The following is a 22,058-nucleotide window of genomic DNA, read 5'->3' on the forward strand; positions in this document are numbered from 1 at the left end:
AATAATGGTGATAGTTGAACAACATGACAAACATAATTAATGTCACTGAATTATACATGTAAAAAATGTTGAAATAGCACGTGTTTTGTTATATACATATTTATGACAGTTAAGAACATGTATACTGTTCATATGGGATTGAAATCTCCTAAACTTATTTTCCCACAGTTTCAGTATTTCTCTACTTTTTTGTAGTTGTTGTTCAAAATCTCCTTTTAAAATAGATAATGCAACCTTCTTCTTTAATTTGCCAACTGCACCCTCCCCCGTAGGGTATTTTCTTAAGTGCACTATGCTAATTTTTTTTTTTTTTTTACAGCAACATGTAAAAAAAAAAAAATGGCTTAGTGGTGCTTGTGAAAATACCTCACCGTAGGGGGAGGGCAAGGTTGGCAAACAAACATAGAACATGCACATTAAAAAACTATAGTTCCTGGTACAGGCTGTGTCCATATGATCACATGCTTCTCATTTCATGTATGAATTAACAAAGCTTCATTCTGTATGCCTTTAAAGAGCTAGTGGACAGATGTAAAATCCATAGTCAGCTGACCAAAAAATCCCATAATATGATGCTGTTAATCTCCACTTTGTGAAACAGAAGACCATTTTTTTTACATGGGAGGAAATCATAGATAGCAGCTCATTTTATAGCACTGAGATGCCCTCATTTTGTAAGAATTTTAGGCAATTAGACAGTAGAAAAAAATTAAGGTTTTGCCAGCTTTAGTGTTTAGTGCCTTTCATATACTTTAGGTGTTTTGATTCATTACATCGCAATATAAGATTTAATTGCATGCTACTGTCTTGAATGATTTACTGTATTTTATTAAGACTGATAGTGGTGATCAGAAGAATAGAAAAGCCTGGTTTAGATGACAATCTGAAGGAACTTAATCTGACTGAGGATTGATAAATGGCCATCAAAAGCAATATTCAGGAACAATTTCTTTGGTCATTCAGCCGTTCTGCAAACATAAACTGAATGTCAGATGCTGGGAATCCAAAGACAAATAATGTATGTTCACTGCTTGCAGGGACCTTATGGTCAAACTGGATGTATAAACAAACAATTGCCACATAATGTGACAATCTCAAACTAACAGATACATGTCCTGGGTGCATGGCGGCATAATGAAAGAAGGGTTCAGTGTTGGGGTTTCTGAAGGGACCCAGTAAATAGCAACTCTATTTCCCACCAAATTCTCAATAATTTGTTTTAAAAAGAGAGGCATATGGAAACTAAAACATCATGTTTATTACTAATAGAGGCCAGACTGAAGCGCCTGGCTTTGGGAACTTGCTAAATGATCTTGCTAATAAAACAAACAAACAGAAAAACCAGTTGCAGTTGAGTTGATTCCGACTCATGGCAACCCCATGGGTGTCAGAGTAGAACTGTGCTCCATAAGGTTTTCAATGGCTGATTTTTCAGAAGTAGATCAAGCCTTTCTTCTGAGGCACCTCTGGGTGGACCTGACCCTCCAATTTTTGGTTAGCAGTCAAGTGCATTAACCGTTTGTACTACCTAAGAATTCTGGTTTGACCAAATCAAACCAAACCAAACCAAACCAAACCAAACCAAACCAAACCAAACCAAACCAAACCAAACCAAACCCACTGCCATCAAGTCTATTTGGACTCATAGTGACCCTATAGCACAGAGTAGAACTGTCCCATAGGGTTTCCAAGGAGCACCTGGTGGATTCGAACTCCCAACCTTTTGGTTAGCTCACGTAGCTGTTAACCACTGTGCCACCAGGGTTTCTTCTGGTTTAACGGTTACTACCAATTAAATAGAATTGCTAAGGATAATAAAACTCATTCACCATACTGCAGATAGAGCCTTTTCTTTCCCAATTAGAATTTGTTTGTAATCCTGAGCAACACCAAAGAGATGGAGTTTTAATATATGTTCTAATATAATATTCCCCTTGTCCAGGGCATATAATTATATTATTCTGGAACATATAACCTAAGACTTTATGCTGGTGAAAAGAGGAACTGAACTCCTGTTTGTTAACCTTCCGAATTTTGCATGCAAAACTCTTTTCAAAAGCCTTTGACATTTAGTCTCCCTCTGTGTTCAGTAATTGGCAAATATTAAGTTCTCGATAAATGTTAGATTAATGAATACATGAGTTGATTCCTGGTGACGGCATATCAAAATATTCTCAATTCTTGTGGAAGTCTGTCAATGGCTTTGGACTCAACCAGCCTGCAACATTCTAACAGAAACTGGGGTCTTACTAGACTGTGTGCAGGCATGGAACCCCAGAGTTGGACAGGGATTTTCTGTGCTCATTTGGAACTTGGCTCTGACTATGGTTTCTCTGTCACAGATTTTGGGGTAGAGAGTGCTCCCACAGGGAAAGCAGAGCGCGCTGACATGGAAACTGAATAGAACCTTGGCTAGGCTAGGAGTCATTGCTATTTTAGTCACTTCCAGATGTCTAGTGTTGTTGTTTGAAGGGGAGGGGAAAGACGTGTGGAGTATGGCTTACCCACTGGGTGGAAGGGGAGGGTGGTCCCCTTCTAAGCCTTTCAACCCCTAAGATGGATCTGATAGAGCTTTTTAAAATTGTACTGTTTAATAGTACCTCTTTCATTTAAATACTTGTTTGCGTATGTAGTAAATAGGAAAACTGAAAAAGCCTTTTTGAAATAATCAGGATCCCAGGAAGACAAGACCCTTACCTTCTTTGGTTGTGATTTAATATTTATGAAGTGCCAGCTATTGAGCATATGTTTAATGGTACATACGCCAGATGAGCTAGCTGCCCCAGTAGCTATTGTGTTAACCTAACAAGCTCACCAGATGCTTAGTATTTATCTACTTTCATGTTATTTTCAGGGTGTTTTTTAATCCCAACATTGTCCTCATGAATTAGAAAAGAGATGTCAGGTTGTAATATTTATGGTTGTAGAGATGAAGCCCTCTGAAGTATTTTCAAAGGAAGTCTTCAGGGTCCTTTCCAAGAGTCCCTGGTTCAACCACGAGCCAGTCCAGAAGTGTAGGTCAAAAGTCCATGCTGGATTGGTAAGATTTTATGTTTCCTTGTTTTATTGAAAAGGTATGAAACTAGCATAATACAGGGGCTGGCAGGCAAAGGAAAACACTGCAGAAGCAATATCACGCAGTGGTTAAGTATATGGGATTTGAATTAGACGAATCCAGTTCAAGTTCAGACTCTGTCACTTACTAGCTTCATGACCTTGGATTGGACAAATTACTTAATCTCTCTAAGGCTCTGTTTCTTCATCTATAAAATGGGTATAACAATAGTATCTCTTGGTTCTTCGTATGTGTGTGTGTGTTGGGTGGAGGTACATGGTACCTTATTCAACCAGTTTCTGAGCCAATCAGAAATAAGAACATGGGTAAGACAGTTGGAGGTCAATATGTCATCTTTAGTAATGTTAAAACTGATATCAAAGGATGTGGTGTTTATGGGCAAATGGGTTTCACAGACAAACCTATATACCCAGCGGCCTTAGACCAGGATAGACCTTCCCTGCAAGGAAACTTATTTTAAGAAGAGGAAGAGAGGTGGTCCACATTGCCCTCTTTATTTCATCCATGCTCTACTATCAGATTGGTCTTTCCTCCCTGGGGCTAGAGTGAGGCAGTGAGAGAGGTTGGAGTGTTACCTTCATGGATCTCTTCAATATGGAAGGGAACATCAACAATGGAGGAAAACAATTGCCCTGAACTGTAGCAACTTCATAGGGCTCTTGTGGGGGCTTTGTGAGATAAAATAGGTGTTCAAAAAATGCCAAATTCGCAACAAAATTTATCTACTGACATTACCACTGCAATAAATATCACAAAGTGTCAGGACTGTTGCAAGGAAATGAGGTAAGGATCATTGCTGGGAAAAATAGGGAGGGTTTTAAAAATCTATGTTGTACCCCCATAGGAAAAAATAAATAGTTCAAGATATAACATTAAATCAGGCAAGAGAACTGTAAGTCAGGTAGGCAAGCCTGAAGGTCCAGAACAGGCTAGAAAAAGACTGGATTTAAAATATCTAGGAGGAAGCAGAAGCCTTAACTTGAGGAACGTGAAACAAGGAGACATCATGGAACTTGAACTTTGGAAAATCCTGTCAATCCTGTATGATTTCTCGGTCTTGGGCAGCTGGCCAACCTGTGTCTATTTGTTTTCTTATCTCGGACACAAGATTAGCCCACCTGCTCCCCGTATTTGAGGTTTCTACTAATTGTTTAGTCCCAAATTTTCTTTGGGGTTAGATTTTTTTTCCTTGAATTGAAAATGCAGATACAGCCAGGTGTGATATGGGGAAACACAATGCTTCAGCTCTTACCTACACCCCTCTCATCCCATCCCATCCCTAGTTAAGTTCAGGACCACCATTGAAATTTTCTGGAGATTTTTCTAGCTATTTCTTACAGTCTTCAAAATAAATTTGCCCCTAAATTTGAAAGCAGAATATATATTTTTTCCACTACTCCATGATCTCTGAATTGAACTAGGCATAATCTTTGTTTAAGGCAATTTTCCAAGTTACTTCTCAATTCTTCCTCTGGGAATTAGCATCCAAGGCACCTCAAAACATCTCTTCCTCCTTTTGCTTCTTCCTCTAATTTCTCCCCCTACTCCTCCTTCTCCTTCCTTTTTTAGCAGAGGGCTTCAAAATATCTGGGTTGGTAAAAATGATGTTAAAGGCAACCCATTGGATTTTCTAAGATTCCAGGGTGACTCACTTGATCTCAAGAGGAAACCCCAGACTGGCAAGTTATTATCTTCTCACTTCACAAAGTGTAGTAATTTTAAGTTATTGCCAGAGAGAGGAAGTCAGAGAGAAGCTGGGCAAGTAGGTATATAGTAACGTGGAAACAATGCTTTAATGCTGAGAGTAAAAAACACAGTCAACAGGAGAAAGAGAAAAAGATGAATATTGTAAAGGAAACAACATCAGAATATGCCCATATTCTGCACATAAAGAGGCGCTTATTGAACTGGCTTTGGGAGGTGGTAATTCCAGCCCTGGCAGATCATTTTTAGGAAGAGCACTAATGGCACAGATAAGCATGCTTGTTACGGGACGATGTCATAATAGGCTTGACGAATAGACGGTTGTATAGATTGTTTCCAATGTTACCTCACCTGCACCTCATTTTTGCTAAGTGTGCACGGAGGCGCAGCCTCTGTGGTTTAAGGAGAACTGATATAATTATGGCTCAGGTGATTGGAAATGGAAACCTGCCACAACACTTTGAGGAAGCAAGCTTCACATCCTCCCCCCAACACTAAGCAAGCTCTTAAAATTGTAAATCTAATGACACCACGAAGTGTGTTTTGATGTTTAAATCAATGGGCATTTCACGGTAATGGCTCCGCAGCTGAGCAAGCCTGTATTTGGTTAAAAATTTGGTCTATTTAGGAGTCACTGAATTTCGAATAAACCAAAAAGCTGCCAATCATTGTGTGTCAGTGGAACGGTCATTCTATGGAACAAAACAATAGGGCTCATGTCAAAGCCATCACCCAAGTTTCAAAATGAATGTCCTTTTGTTATTCCTCTTAGGAGTCGATCTTTCTTTTCTTTGTTCGTATTGCTCTTCACAGCATCTGCTAAGTGACTTTGTTGTTGGATTTTAGGGCTTGGCGCAATATTCTGTACTCTTTTACGGCTATTATGACAATCAACGGACGATTGGATGGATGAATTTCAGGATGCCGCTCTCCTATTTTCTGGTGGGCATCATGTGCATTGGATACAGCTTTCTGGTTGTTCTCAAAGCGTAAGTTTTATTTGTCTCTTGAGAAGCAAACAATAATTTCCAGAATCAAATGAGGAAGTTAATTTGAGAACTCACTGTAATTTTGTTGCTGTTTTATGTCTAGAGGATGCAGCATCTGTAAGAAATGAAATATAGCTTTAATACCCACAGCAATGGCAGACTATTACACCCTCCAAACAAAAGGGTTGAACACAAGCACAGGCCTTGGGGTCGTATCACTGGGTCAGACTGATGGTTGCATGCCTGTTTTGTGTTTAAATATATTAAAAAACGTGCCTTTTTGTACTCCAAGGTATGAATGAATGTTGCCAGCAAGGCAGTGAAACAGCTGCTGACCCCCCTTTCCTGGGCAGAGAGGTTTGCAACTTGTAGAATTAGCTCAATAGGCAGAATCTGTTGTTCTCTGGTCAATATTTTAAAAGCCAGAATAATCACTCATCCAAAAAATTTCAGCTGTGTAATACAGCAAAAGCAAATGGCCCCCAGTGAGATAGTCATGATAAACTGTATAATCATGGTTTGTCTCAGCAAAGGATTTATGAGAGCATGGGGAAGGATTTCGTCAAGGAACCGATGAAACTACAGTTCATTTTTTTCCCTGCCTGAAATATATTTATAATACTCTGGTTAAAGATGCTGCAGAAGCGTTGCACAGTCCATTGGGGATGTGGATAATCTATCCTTCAGATAATTTCTTGAACTAGCTTAGGAGAAGAGTTGAAACATCTCAGTTAATGTCTCTTACCCTTTTAGTTGACTATGCACGTGTGAATCAACCTTTTGCCTCCTTGCAGAGGAGACCCTCTGCTTGAGGGGCCTGGAGGGATGGAATGTACAGTCACCCCAAGCAGGAGCTCTCTGGAATAGTCTGTGACACACTTTGTGTCCTGTCCTTGTTGAACTTACTTGTTCCTCTAAAGAAAACTGTTATATTTAGTTTTCAAGCCCTTTTAGGACTTAGAACAGCTTTAATGGGGACCCCACATCCAAGGCATTTATCTACCTGTCCAAATGGATTCAGAGACCCCCAAATATTAGGTACTGATAATGTACCACCACATTCCAAAAATCAACAACACTTTCTAGACTTTTGAACATATTGATTTGGCTGGACTAAAGTCAGGGGTGCCATTTACATTACTGAGGCCTCGTGACTACCATTTCTTTGTTGGTCCTTTAGTCACCATGGTCACTGGGGGAGAATGGTTTTGTATGTCCAGTTACTCAGCTTTTTCAGTGATTCTGCAGAAGCAGTATATGCTAACGGTGAAGAGTGTGGACTGTTGAGCCTTTCCTGCCTGGGTTCAAATCCTAGCTTTACCATGTACTATGTGGCCTCAGACAAATTGTTCAAGTTAGCCGCTTAGTTCTGTTCTCCATATCTAATAGGATGGTTATGAGGACTAAATGAGCTAGTACATACCAAAAGCACTTAGAGCAAGCCTGGAATGTCAAATTACAAATGTTAACCATTTATTTGTTGGGATAATTCATAGGCTTATTGAAGAACCACACAAAGTAAGCATGGTAAGGATTGGGGCCACATGATAACCTGCAAAGGGAGAGCAGGCCCATATAGTTATGCAGTTGAACATTAGTAGGTTTTGTATCTATTAGAACAATTTTCTGGTAGATAAGTTTAAAGTACCTAGAACAGCATTGTTCAAACAAATATAAGGCAAGCCACATATATAATTTTACATTTTCTAGTGGCAATATTTAAAAAAGAAAAAGGCAAAATTAATTTTAATAATGCATTTTATGTAACTCAATATATCCAAAGTATTATCATTTTAACATATAATCAATATAAAAATAATTATCGAGATATTTTCTCTCTTTTTTTGTATTGTCTTTGAAATCTGATGTGTGTTTTATACTTCTAGTACATCTCGATTTGAACTAGCCATGTTACAAGTGTTCAGTAACAACATGTGGCTAGTGACTACTGTGTTAGAGAACATAGCTCTAGAAGAAGTGGTGATGTTTTTGAATTTACTCAAAGATACCATTTAGGATGGCTGCAAGGCACCAACTCTACACTTTCACCCTCAAAGTCATCCATGGGATGCCAGCCAAAGCAGCCTGACTTTGGGCCTTCCCTCTGGCGTGGACCTTTGATTTGCCCATTTACCTGATTGACAACTGGCTTAAGGTCATTGGCCTGTATATCAAAACAATTCAAACGCATTACATGACTATCTTTCCCACCCCCTTGCCACCTCTTTGTATTGTGCTTCTCCTTCATAAGCCAATTCATCCCTCCCATCAATTTTAAATACTTGGTTTGGTATTTATTCCTTTTCGGAGGATGGGAAAATTGAGGCTCAGCAGAGTTTAATGGTTTCATTGAGCTCTGATAGCCAGTGAAATGCAGAACAGACCTTTGAACATCATTCTGTAATCCCAACAATTTTCTCCTAATCTCTCATGAGAATATGTCTATGGCGATGAGGACAAGGACCTGCCTCTACCTTGACCTTGGTGGCCTTTTCGATTCTATGTTAAAGCTGTTTCTTGTCTGTTACCAAATTCCTTTGTAGTTATATGGCCTTGAAAAAATTTCTGTGGTAAAAAAATTTGTAAAAAAACAAAAATTAAACCCATCACAACTATGTTTTTGTCTTACAAGACACTTATATATTCTAACATTACATTAAAATCATGGCCAACCTTACATAACATTTCTAAATAAATGAAAATTTATTTTCTCCCTTCTACGTGTATTTCCTGGTCTCTAGGCTGCACGTGTGGTTTGTACTCAGCTACTAACCAAAAGGTTGGCAGTTCGAATCCACTGAGCAGTGCGATGGAAGAAAGGCTTTAAGATCTACTTCTTCAAGATTGTTGTTGTTATGTGCTGTTGAGTCAATTTTGACTCGTAGCAACCCCAAATGACAGAGTAAATCTGCCCCATTGGGTTTCCTAGGCTGTCATCTTTATGGAATCAGATTGTCATGTCTTTCTTCTGCAGAGCCACTGGGTGGGTTCAAACCACCAACCTTTCAGTTAGCAACTGAATACTTAACCCTTGTGCCACTGTTAGTTTATAGCCATTGAAAACCTTATGGAGTGCAGTTTTACTCTGACACACATGGAGTCGCCATGAGTTGGAATTGACTCGACGACCACGAGATTTTCAGGGCCTCTATTTCCTTTTCATTTCTTTTGTACCTCATGACTCAGACAGCTATTTACCTTCCTGATACCCTGACTAAAAGCCTTCCATGTCTCTTGCTATGTTTGAGCCCATTACTGCAGCCACTGTGTCAATCTATCTCATCAGCGGTCTACCTTACCAAGCATGATGTCCTTCTCCAGTGACTGGTACCTCCTGATAACATGTCCAAAGTACATGAGATAAAATCTTACCATCCTCTCTTCCAAGGAACACTTTGTCTGTACGTCTTCCGAGACAGGTTTGTTCATTCTTCTGGCAGTCCGTGGTGTATTCAGCATTCTTTGCCAACACCATAATTCAAAGGTATCAATTCTTCTTTGATGTTCTTTATTCATTGTCCAGCTTTTGCATGCATACTATTGAAAACATGAGGCTACTGAAAACACTATGGCTTGGGTCAGGCTCATCTTAGTTCTCACCTGCTTTTGAACACTTTAAAGAGGTCTTTTGTAGCAGATTTTCCCAGTGCACTACATTGTTTGATTTCTTGACTGCTGCTTCTGTGGATGTTGATTTTGAATCCAAGTAAAATGAAATTTTTGACAACTACCATATTTTCTCCACTTATCATGATGTTGCTTTTTGGTCCAGTTGTGAGGATTCTTGTTTTCTTTATGTTGAAGTGTAATCCATAACGAAGACTGTGGTCTTTGATCTTCATCAGTAAGTGCTTCAAGTCCTCTTCACTTTCAGCAAGTAAGGTTGTGTCATCTGCATATGGTAGGTTGTTAACGAGTCTTCCACCAACTCTGATTCCAATCCTTATTTGCTCAGAATAGAGACTAAGGATGGTGAAAGGATACAACCCTGACACACACCTTTCTTGATTTTTAAACCACTTAATATCCCCTTGTTCTGTTCTAATGACTGCCCCTTGGACTACGTGCAGGTTCCACAAAAACAGCATGTAGTACATTCTAGAGAAAGAAGAAACTACAGTAAATATTTGTGTTCTGGAACTTCCGTTCTTTGCAGTATTATCTACAACTTGTTATGATCCACAAGTCGAATGACTTTGTATAGTCAATAAAACATAGGTAAGTGTATTCTTGGATTCTCTGCTTTCAGCCAAGATCCTCCTGACCTCAGCAATGATATCCCTTGTTCCACATCCTCTTCTGAATCTGTCTTTAATTTCCAGCAGCTCTCTGTAAATGTACTACTGCAACTGTTTTTGAATTATCTTCAACATGAACTAGGAGTACTAATATCCCAGGATCAGTTGGAACCATTTACAAAGTGAGATGGCTTTGTCAAAATTTATTATAAGGATAGAATTAAGGAGCAATAGTATAACAAGCATATGATATGTTTTGTGCCATGCATGAAGCTATTTGTGCTGTAAGTACTTATTTGGTGAGAACTTTCTCAGAATTTAGTTTACTTCCAGAATCACAATTCATTTATTTATTCATTTGCTTAGTAAATACATATTGGAAACCTACAATGAGCAATGTAGGGGGTTATCTAGTAAACAATAGTGAATAAACTGAAGTCATGGTACTCAGTTGGGGAAACAGATGGTAGACAAAGGAACAGCCAGTGGATTGTGGCCAATATACTACGAATTTCTACTTTTGTGAGTGTTAGCCTTTGCAGTCAAATATTTACTGTAGTTTCTTCTTTCTCTAGAATGTACTACATGCTGTTCAATATATTTCTTACCATAATTTATCTTTCCTTGTGTAGTGATCTTACGCGGTGAGCTTTTAGGGAGATGTTTCCTAGCTCGCTGTCAATCTCTTCCCTCTTCTTTCCTACCGTGTCGGCAGAGGCTACCTTATAGTGACCCTGTTAGCTTAGGAGGAGCCCTGGTGGTACAGTTTTTAAAGCACTTGGCTACTAATTGAAAGGTTGGTGGTTAGAACCCACCAGGTGCTCTATAGGAGAAAAATATGGCTGTCTGCTTCTGTAAAGATTTACAGCCTTGAAACTCTGTGGGGGCAGTTCTACCCTATTCTATAGTGTTGCTGTGAGTTGGAATCAACTTAACAGCAATGGGTTGGATTAGGGTTTATGGAATATTTATTTGACTTATTTAAACCTCTTCACTCACCCATAAAATGACCCAATGACCCCAGTGTGTAAATAGAGCTGCAAACATGTGGTTCATGGTAAGAAGTTCAGTATAAAAGCTTTATGCAAAGTATAAATGCAACAATTGCCTCCCCCCACCCAGCATACACACAACAAAGCACATGGTAAGTTGAGATTATTTCCCATAGATATAGAAGTTCAAAACTACAGCCCCCTTGAACAAGAAGGAATTTTGATAACTATGTAAATATTTTCCTCTTTAGACGAGGGATAGAGCTGCGTGTGGGACACTTTATAGCTATTAGGACCATCTCCCGGAAAAATGTGTGTGAGCAGAGTTTGTCTTTGGCATTCTTCCTTACCCCTTTCAGTACTCCACTTCCTTTCATGTCAGTTCCCATGTGTGAGTAATTCCCTGTTTGCTCCTCCAGCTTTGGCTCCTCCCTGGGGTCTCTCTTCAGCTACAAAACTTTGCTTATGATAAAACTCCATTCAAGGCTTATTTGTCAAATGGCTGTTTTTCACTTGCGGCCCTATCCCTTGCTATCTGACAGCATAAAAAATAGGTGGTGGTACATTAATAAAAAAAATAATAATTTTCTCCCTAGGTTAAATCATATGAAATGTCTAATTTCAACCCTTTGTGACTTGCCAAAAAAAGGCATTTTCATATGGTTCAACATATCTCATGATGTCTTAGTTTGAGAAATGGAGTGGAAATAGAAAAAAAAAAAAACAACCTGGGTGATACCTTCCAGTAAATCGCTTCATGTCTTTAAGCCTCAGTTTCTTCACTTGTAAAAAGAGATTAAGATTAACTTGATCTCTTGTTAAGTTTTTGAAGAGGACAAAAACAAGAATATATGTAAACACCATTTGCAAAGAGTAAAATATTAGACCAATGTTAGGAATTATTATTTTTGTTATTTCTCATAATGTGTTAGTCCATTTAAAATACATAAGCTGCCATAGGGAAACCCTGGTAGCATAGTGGTTAGAGCTAGGGCTGATAGCCAAAAGGTCGGCAGTTCGAATCCACCAGGCGCTCCTTGGAAACCATATGGGCAGTTCTACTTTGTCGTATAGGGTCGCTATGAGTCGGATTTGACTCAATGGCAACAGGTTTAACCGGTTAAGCCTCCATAAGGAGTGGGGCTAAAAAAAAAAAAAGGGGGGGATAAAAGAGATGCCCACCAACCTATAATGTCAGCTTTATGTCACTGCTCTGCTTCTTTTTTGGTTCCATATCACTGTAATATTAAAAACAAAAACACAAAACCATATATGACTACTTTATAATATGTTTTACGATGCTTCAATTTTACTATTTATAATGATAGGGAAAAAAGAGAGCAGAGGAAGTGGACTATATATCTCTAACCACTGAAATAAATCTGTAAGTAAATGCAAGCAGAATTACGTATTTTAAAAAAATGCTGATTATAATACATGTACCATTATTTGGCATTAATAATGTATAAAACTCTTGATTTTTGATCAAGAGATAGAAGAAAGTACAAATGTAATGCATCTGTGTAATCATTCTTTGGAAGGACATTCTAGATGGAAGTGAAATCTACATAGTAGTTCCTTCACCTGGGTTAATCCACCAATAAGTTTCAGGGTTTTTGAGAACCAACTAAAGTTGTATCCAACAGTTTAAATGTTTATTCATATTTTTCCCTTCCATGGGGAGGGACTCATAAGTTTTCATCAGATCCTTAATGGGATCTTTATCCCACAAAAGACCAATTATATTAATTTTTCAGATGAAGAAAACAAAAATATGTATTTTTATAGAATTTGTTTAGTTGTTAAAATTATCAATGCTTTGCAGCTTTTTAGTCTTGAAGGCTGGAAAAAAAACAATTTAAACATCTAAAACAACCAAACAAGCAAACACAAAGACCAAAGAAAACAAAAATTTAAATATATAGTTCTATTTTCTTGTTTAAAAATGTGTATTTTTAAAATATTGCTTCTCCAATTTACCTACGAGTACGTTTTGACACTCCCTGCCCTCTCCCTGTCTTTTCATATTCTTTCTTCTTACAGGATGACCCAAAATATTGGTGACGATGGGGGTGGTGATGACAACACTTTCAAATTCAGCTGGATGGTGTTCACGAGCTGGGACTACCTGATTGGTAATCCTGAAACAGCAGACAACAAATTTAATTCCATCACAATGAATTTTAAGGTAAAGATACTGACTTAAATGACTTTTTGTTGTATTTTGAAGAACAAAATCAGAGCCATACCATATGGTGTAAGTTGTAAATTATCTTGACAATGAAAAGAAAGAATACCTTACCATTTCTACCTACCAGGATCTGGGCAGGGCTCTGATTATAAATGGAAAATATCTGATGATCCATGACAGTGCTCCTGTCCCTCTAGGACTTTTCTTCTCTAAATTGGGCTATAAAGTAATGCCAGTGGCTTGAAGTATGAGACCATTAAGAATCAGAATCAGATCTTTTAAATACTAGAACAATGCTTGTTAATTCTTTACAGGAAAAAGTTAGCTCAATATTTAAAATGACTCTAAGGCATTATTTTGTAGATTTTTTTTTTTTTTTAACAACTGTATCTGAAGAGAGTTATCTTTTGCAATAAAAGACTACTGTAGAGAAATCAGAGCTTGGTTGCATGAATTCTTCCTTCTTTCTCTCACTTACTCTCACTGTTGGGAAGATTCATGAACTTTAGTTTATCTTTTCATTTCTCATATTCTGAGGTTTGCCTAAAGAATCCCTCATTTCGTGATCCTTTTTATAGCTAAGTCTTCCCTTTTTTTTTCTTTTCTGTTTTGCCTTTGTACAGGAAGCAATAATGGAAGAAAAAGCGGCCCAAGTAGAAGAAAATATCCACTTGGTCAGATTCCTGAGGTTTCTTGCTAACTTCTTCGTGTTTCTAACACTTGGCGCGAGTGGATACCTCATCTTTTGGGCTGTGAAGCGATCGCAGGAATTTGCACAGCAAGATCCTGACACCCTTGGGTGGTGGGAAAAAAATGAAGTTCGTCCCTGCATGCTTTTTATGTGCTTAAAACCTGACATTTGCTACTTTGTGGCTTATGCTTCTGTGGTGGGAAATTAAATAAGGCCACTTTATGTATCTCCCCCTTATATTTAACCAACCCTCTTGCATATTTTTCACTGTATTCCTATCTTATTTCTAAATCTGTCTATTGTGTGTTTTTGTTTTTTTTTCATTTTGTGACATTGGGAAATGCTAGAGTTGGAAAAGATCTTAGAAACATATGGCCCAAACCTATATTTTACAGATGAGAACGATGAATCTCGGGAGAGTAGGTGATGTGTTCAGGCTTAGAAGAGTGAAGGTTAGAACCTAGGAGTCTTGATTTCAAGTCCAAGACTGTTCCTATTACCATCTCTTGCCTTCTCTGTAGATCCCACATTGGCCATTGAAAGATACAATTGTTGCCTAAATTCTTTGAAACAGCTATGATAAACACCTTAATTCCTAGACAGTCAATTCTTACTCTTCACAGTAGTTAATGTTGTATAGCCAGAATGCCCCTTAGAAGTAAGGATGGCAAGACTTCATCTCATGTACTTTGAACATGTTATCAGAAGGCAGGAGTCCGTGGAGAAAGACATCATGCTTGGTAAAGTGAGGGTCAGCGAAGGAGAGGAAAACCTTTAATGAGGTGGGTTGACATAGTGGCTGCAACGATGGGCTCATGCATAGCAATGATTGTGAGGATGACACACGACAGTGTTTCATTCCGTAGTATATACATAGGGTCACTATGAGTCAGAACTAACTCTACAGTACCTAATAACAACAACGTTCTATAAAGGAATCCCTGGGTGACACAAAAAGTGTTAAGCACTAGACTACTACCTGAAAGGTTGGTGATTTGAACCTGCCCAGAGGTGCCTCGGAAGACAGGCCTGGCAATACGCTAATGAAAGGTCACAAACTTGAAAACCCTATGGAGCAGTTCTACTCTGCACACATGGGGTGGCCATGAGTGGGAATCAACTCCATGGCAACTAATAAGGCACATTTCCAAGATGGAATCTGAGTAATGAGGACAGATTGTATTTAACTTGTCATCTCACTGGAAACTTTCAGAGTGCCTCCCCTACTTAGGGCAAGTATGGGCTTCCGTCCTTTTCACTAATAGCTTAGCTGCACAGATCCACCTATCACCTCATCCTGTCCTCATTCCTTCTCTCTCCAAACATACTTCAAATGAAGAAGGCCAGCTCCTTGCCAGGAGTTAAATATTATGGTTGTTATTTATCTTCAGAGTATCTGACCGTTTAATGGCTCAGAGAAAGGAAGTTAGAGGTAGAAATTTAGATTCAGGAAACCGTCGATCATGTGTTGTTGCTAGAATCTGTTCTCTGTCATAAAATGTTCCCATGTATAATGTAGCATCATTTTGAACTTGAGCGTTTTCAAAGTATGCGCAGATTTAGCCTGTGGGAAATTTAGACACATCAAGAGATTTCTAGGATATGTTATAACTGAAACTTCTGCAGAGCCTGTAGAGCAAAAACCAGTCTTCTAAAGATAGAATTCCCTAGAAAAAGAAATGACATAATCTTTCTTTCTCTTTTAAGGCTCCAAACACAAACATTGTAGGTATTTCAGTACTGGTAACCATGCAGATGAGGATCATACACGTTAGTCCATAATATCATAAACCTCTCATGCAAACCTGTAAAGCAGAAAGCCATTAGTTAGAGGGGTTTTATGTTTTTTTGAACAAAGAAAAACCTCAAGCATTGACTAAGTTAGCTGTCAAAATTCTCTCTTATAATTTTGAGAGTATTTATAGGTAAAATTATTATGCAACTTTGGTCCATGGTTGTTTAAATAAATGATTGCTTGTTTAAATCATATCAAGGGATAGGTAGTTGACTATCATGAAAAGGGTCACTCTTTGAAAGAAACTACTTAACATCCTTCTTAGGAAACTCCTGAATCCTAGGGGCCAAGAAAAATAAAAATAGGAATTCATGTGTAACTTTACAAGTTAGTGAAAATAAATTTAACTTTACCTTATGTAAGATTGCACAGACTATGCCAGGTTTTTTCCTTTGGGCTTATATTATATCACGCTGGTTTTATGTGATGCCATGCTGATTTTTTGGCTCATGTTGGTCATATTTATATAATGTTCTTAACTAATAAAAATGGGAAAAAAAAATAATGAAATTATTTTCTAAATATAGCCTGGTAATTCTAACTGTTCAAAACATGGAATTTGCAGAGGAAAATAGGAAATGTTTGGGAAATTGGGAAAGAGAGTCATCAGAGATACCTGAAATCTTTTTTTTTCATTTAAAGACTTTATTTTCTTTTCCTATTATAACAGTAGTACATGCTCCGGGCTCTTTCTTTGACATTATTTAGCCTAATACTATCATCATAAGGCTGTGAGACAGCCAGGAGGTGTGGACAATACATTTTCTGTTTTCCATACAATGTTTCTCTCCCTTTTTTTTTTTTTTTTTAAAACATCTTTCTCTTTCATTTTTGAAACTTTCCTACCTTGGCTTCTATAACATTCTGTCCTGTGTTTCTCCTTGGGCTTCTCTGAATGCCCTATGTTTTCCTTGATAAAGGCCAGGATATTTTTATACCCCCAACATTTTGCATTCCCTGAAGTCCAATTTTTAGTCCTGAGCCCATTTCAGAGAGCTTGTCCCATTCTAACTGATAAAACAGGCCAATATGCTGATGATTGTCAAATTAGTATTTCTAGCTCTGATCTCATTTCTCAAGCAGATCATATGCCTTTTCCTATGGAAATTTTCCTGTAAAGTGCATCAGTGTATCAGAATCATCTACCACGTAGAACAGGAAACACTATTATTACTGGCACATACACAAACTAACACACAAGGGCTTCTTGAGAATATGAGTTGAATATCATCTTTGTTGTTCTATTAAGATCAAACTATAAAACTGCATGAAATAATCTTCTTTTGTCTTATAAAAGATCAAAGAGAACCTAGCTGAGAATCTTGTAGAATTCTAGAGGAAAGAATTAAAAAAAAAAAAAAAAAAATTGTGGTAAAATATATATATAATAAAATTTTGCCATCTTCACCATTTTTAAATGTGTAATTCAATGGTGGAGTCCTGGTGGTGCAGTACTTAAGAGCTTGGCTGCTAGTTGGCAGTTTGAATCCACCAACCACTCCTTGGAAACCCTATGGGGCAGTTCTACTCTGTCCCGTAGTGTTGTTGTAGAAATCGAGTCAATGGCAGAGGTTTTTTTTTTTTTGGTTTAAATTAAATGGCATTAATTACATTCACAATGTTGCATAACTATCACCACTATCTATTTTCAAAAGTTTTTCATTACCCCAAACAGAAACTCTGTACCCGTTAAGCAATAACTCCCCATTCTCTTCTTCCTTCAGCCCCTGGTAACCTCTAATGTACTTTCTGTCTGTATAACTTTTCCTATTCTAGAGATTTCATACATGTAGAATCATATAATATTTTTCCTTTTATATCTAGCCTTATTTCACTTCCCACACATTTTCAGGGTTCATCCATGTAGTAGCGCGTATCAGAACTTCAGTCCTTTTTATGGACGAATACTATTCTCTTATACGCATAGACCGACATTTTGCTTTTCCTTTCATCTGTTAATGGATGCTTAGATTGTTCTCGCATTTTGGCTATTGTGAATAAAGACGTGCTGCTGTGAAGAAAGTCATAATATTTAATCACCATTGATCTAGTTCATGCCTTGTGTTTCCTTGTAGATGAACATGGTTATGTCCCTTCTGGGGATGTTCTGTCCAACTCTGTTTGACTTATTTGCTGAATTGGAAGACTACCACCCCCTCATCGCTTTGAAATGGCTACTGGGACGCATTTTTGCTCTTCTTTTAGGCAACTTGTACGTGTTTATTCTTGCCTTGATGGATGAGATTAACAACAAGGTAAACCTTGTGTCTGATTGTCCTTGACAGTGGTGTGTTGTTAAATTCTTGTCTCAAAGATTGCCAGAAATGCCTTTGAAATCTGCGTTGTCTCATTTTCATTTACATCTCTTGGCTTTCTAGATTGAAGAGGAGAAGCTAGTAAAGGCCAACATTACCCTCTGGGAAGCCAACATGATCAAGGCCTACAATGCCTCACTCTCTGGAAATAGCACCGGGCCACCTTTTTTTGTTCACCCAGCAGATGTACCTCGAGGGCCCTGCTGGGAAACAATGGTGGGACAGGTAATGCCACCAGCAGAAATGCATGAAAATTAGCAGATTAAAAAAAGTGGAGTCAATAGTTCTTCCTTAAGTGTAGTCTATTTCTTACTGCTTATTAATAAAATATAGCTAAGAGTTATGGAATTTTTTTTTTTTTTTACTGAGTGCTGGCCCTGAAGCTTATCTATGTTATCTCACACAGTCCTAATGCTCCTCCTTTGAGTTAATACTACTTTTATACCCATTTTTCAGTTGAATATAAAGGAAAGATAGTTTAAAATGGTGTGAAGAAATGTTTACTATCTGTGTTATAATGAATCACCCAGGTCTAGGTACAGGTCCAAGTGAATATCTAAATGAAACTTTATTTAGTGTTACTTGTTTGCCATTTAAAAAGAAAGAGAAGGAGGCATTTTTTGGAAGCATACAATAATCCTAATTTTAGTTAGGTTGGTTTTGTCAAATATTTTTCCTTTAAGCATTAGTTAAAGGAAACATTATTTTAGGTTATTCGTTTCATGATAATTGTGTAAATGGCCCCAGTCCGGGACTAGTGATATTTTACCAGAGGAAAGAAAGAATGTTTCACGTGGCTTGTTGTCCAATAACAGAAACCAAACTAAACCAAAAAATAAAAAATACAAAAAACCCTACTTCGAATCTCTTATTTAACATGGATACTATTTGTATTCTGAAAAGCCTATAATTTTTTTTCCATTAAAATTAACATCCCTAATCTACATTTTATAAACTAGTTTTAGGCTTTCGTTCATCACTGATGAACAGACTGTTACAAATGTCATAGTGCTTCTGCCTATTAGGCACCAGTTTAGTTTCAGCATCCGTGTTGTCCTTGAGAAAGTATTTCAATAATTTTTACTGTGTGTTTATTTTTATAAAAGGAAAATTGAACAATTAGTATTAGTCTTATAAAACTAATATAATTCAAACATATATGGATATCATTAGATGTCCTCAGCCTTGGTCAAATGTTCATCATTTTATTAGATGTTCACGTGATGTCAGTTGGGGAAAAAGAATAAGGAACATGTATATAATGATAGAAGGAGCCCTGGTGGCACAGTGGTTAAGTGCTCAGCTGTTCACCAAAGGGTCAGTGATTTGAACCCACGAGCTGCTCTGCAGGAGAAAGATGCAGCAGCCTGCTTCCATAAACGTTACAGCCGTGGAAACCATGGGGCAGTTGGAACTGACTCAACAGGAATGAGTTTTATATAATACTAGACATACGTCATTGAAGATTGAGTCCAAAAAGTATGGTGTAATTAAGAATTTTGTTTTATTTTCTAAGCTCACAGGAAATAGAAACACCCTACTGCATGTTGTCAAATATTTGACATTCAGGTGTGTATATTTCATATGTTTCCAGAAACATATTAGTATGAAAATAAAAGCCACTTATATTTAGTAGAGAGGCATTTCTAATCCAGGGAATGGTAAACAGAACAAAGACACCCCCCAGCCCCCCAAATATATTCACATCTTAATCTCTGTAACCGGTGAATATGTTACCTCACATAGCAAAGGGGACTTTGCAGATGAGTCTAAGTTAAGGATCCTGAGATGAGGAAAGTATCCGGGATTATCTAGGTGGGCAAAATCAAAAGGGTCCTGACATGAGAAGGAAATGACAGAAAAAGGAAACGTAGCAATAAAACCAGAGGTGATACACTTTGAAGATGGGGCCATAAACCAAAGAATGCAGGTGATCTCTAAGAAAACCTGTTGCTGTTGAGTCAATTCTGACTCACAGTGACCCTGTAGGGCAGGGTAGAACTGTCCCATAGGGTTTCCAAGGTTGTAATCTTTATGGAAGCAGATTGCCACATCTTTCTCCTATGGAGTAGCTGGTAGGTTTGAATCTCTGACCTTCTGGTTAGTAGCCGAGCACTCAACTGCTACCACCAGGGCTTCTTAAGTGACCTCTAGGAGCTGGAAAAGTCAAGGAAATGGATTCTCCCCTGATGCCTCCACCATAATTTTAGACTTTTGACCTCCAGAATTGTAAGAAAATAAGAATTGCCTTGTTTTAAGCCACAGAGTTCAAAATAATTTGTTACACCAGCAATAGGGAACTCATATACTGACATACATAGGCTTCCATGTTTCCAGACTCTTTGAAGCAAAGCGGCCTTGGTCCCTAATATGAGTCCATTTTGTCACATCAAGGCTGCTCCCTAAATCTTCAGCAAATTGTACGATGAATGAGAAGCCACAGGAAGTACAGTTTTCATAAACTCTGTGCCTGAGAAGTTCTGTTCTGTACATCTTACAATAAGGGCTGGCGTGAGGGCTAAGAAACCTACCCCCTAACAGGCACCCGCCTATTAAACAAGGTTACCAGAACTAGCTGTAAAGAATATGATTTGGGCTGGCCATTTTTGGCCATGGGGAAAGGGTTAATTAGATATGAATGACTTCAATTTGAGAGAATACTTATGTTTCTTATTAGGCAGAAACTTCTGCGATATTCCCTCACATATTGACTTAAAGTTCTTCCTTTTGGAAACCCTGGTCTCTGCTGCTTGTCTTGTCAGGAGACATTGATTTTTTTTTTTTTTTTTTAATTCTCCCTCTAGTGATTTTTCTTGCTTCATCACGTTTCCTTGCTGCCATTTGTAGTTCAATGCCCCTCTTTTCTTTCACCTCCCTTTCTCTAAATGAGCATTAAGCCCTTGTGAGAAAGTCTGCAGGAGCCAGCCAGGGCGAAGGTGGTGTGGTCCTGAAGGGGAGGTTGGTGAGGCAGATGGAACCCATAAGAACAAAGTGAATACATGGAACGTAACAGCTACAAGTGCTGGCAAGGACTGGCCTTTAAGAGATCAATATCTATAATCATGCATTTGGAAGCATTTCTACCTTTTAGCCACTTTAGAAAAAAAACCCTGAATCCAGAAGAAATAGTAAAGGCAGCAGCTTTGCATAAATATTGGGGTGGTGCCCTCAAAGGCTCATTCATTTTTTTAATTGTGCTTTAAGTGAAAGTTTACAAATCAATTCAGTCTCTCATACAAAAAGTTATACAGATTTTGCTATGTCCTCCTAGCTGCTCTCCCGCTAATGAGACAGCACACTCCTTCTCTCCACTGTTATTCCCCATGTCCATTCGACCAGCTCCTATCCCCCTCTGCCTTCTTTTTTCACCTCCAGACTGGAGCTGCCCGCATAGTCTCATGTGTTTACCTGAATCAAAGGCTCATTCTTTGTTCTATGAGAACATTCTAGATATTTCTTCTTCTCTTCATGGATACCCTCTGCTTTGTACTTCTCATGGATGCTATGGGACTCAAAGCTCTCTTTATATTTGAAAATAAACTATTTTTGGCTGCTCCTTTATGTCTGCAGGGATTCCCAAGAAGTAAGTCATTTAAACTATTCTCCAGAGGCATTTGATAGGCAGGCACCAGAGCCATTTATGGGGACAACAATTTAAAAGTATTAACCAAGGCCTGCATGGAGTCTCTGGGTGGCACTAATGGTGGAGGGCTGAGCTACTAACTGAAAGGTTGGAGATCCGAGGTTCAAGCCACCTAGGGATGTCTCAGAAGAAAGGCCTGGAGATCTACTTTTGAAAGATTACGGCCTTTGAAAACCCTAAGGAGCACAGTTCTACGCTGAAATAAATGGTGTTATCATGAGTCAGAATTGGCTTCATGATGACTAGCTTTTTGGTTTTCCAAGGTATGCATTTTGGAGGGGAGCAATTAGCCAACAGCTGAAGGTAATAAAAACAATTAAAAAAAACCCCAAAAACCTAATGTTGTCAAGTCGATTCCGACTCATAGCGACCCTATAGGACACAGTAGAACTGCCACATAAAGTTCGAACTGCTGACCTCTTGG

At 38.2% G+C, this 22,058-nt stretch overlaps 1 protein-coding gene across 1 annotated transcript in view; it reads left to right on the top strand.

The window, feature by feature from the left end:
* Nucleotides 1-22,058, top strand: part of TMC1 (transmembrane channel like 1) — a 143,433-nt gene that overhangs the window by 83,651 nt on the left and 37,724 nt on the right. Inside the window, exons 9-13 of the mRNA XM_049895003.1 lie at nucleotides 5,627-5,769; nucleotides 13,043-13,187; nucleotides 13,814-14,008; nucleotides 17,752-17,931; nucleotides 18,055-18,216. Coding sequence (XP_049750960.1) covers nucleotides 5,627-5,769; nucleotides 13,043-13,187; nucleotides 13,814-14,008; nucleotides 17,752-17,931; nucleotides 18,055-18,216 — 825 coding nt within the window. The remainder of the gene's footprint in view (nucleotides 1-5,626; nucleotides 5,770-13,042; nucleotides 13,188-13,813; nucleotides 14,009-17,751; nucleotides 17,932-18,054; nucleotides 18,217-22,058) is intronic.

This window comes from Elephas maximus, chromosome 9 (assembly GCF_024166365.1).
Source record: "Elephas maximus indicus isolate mEleMax1 chromosome 9, mEleMax1 primary haplotype, whole genome shotgun sequence".
In the NCBI taxonomy this organism is placed as follows: Eukaryota; Metazoa; Chordata; class Mammalia; order Proboscidea; family Elephantidae; genus Elephas; species Elephas maximus.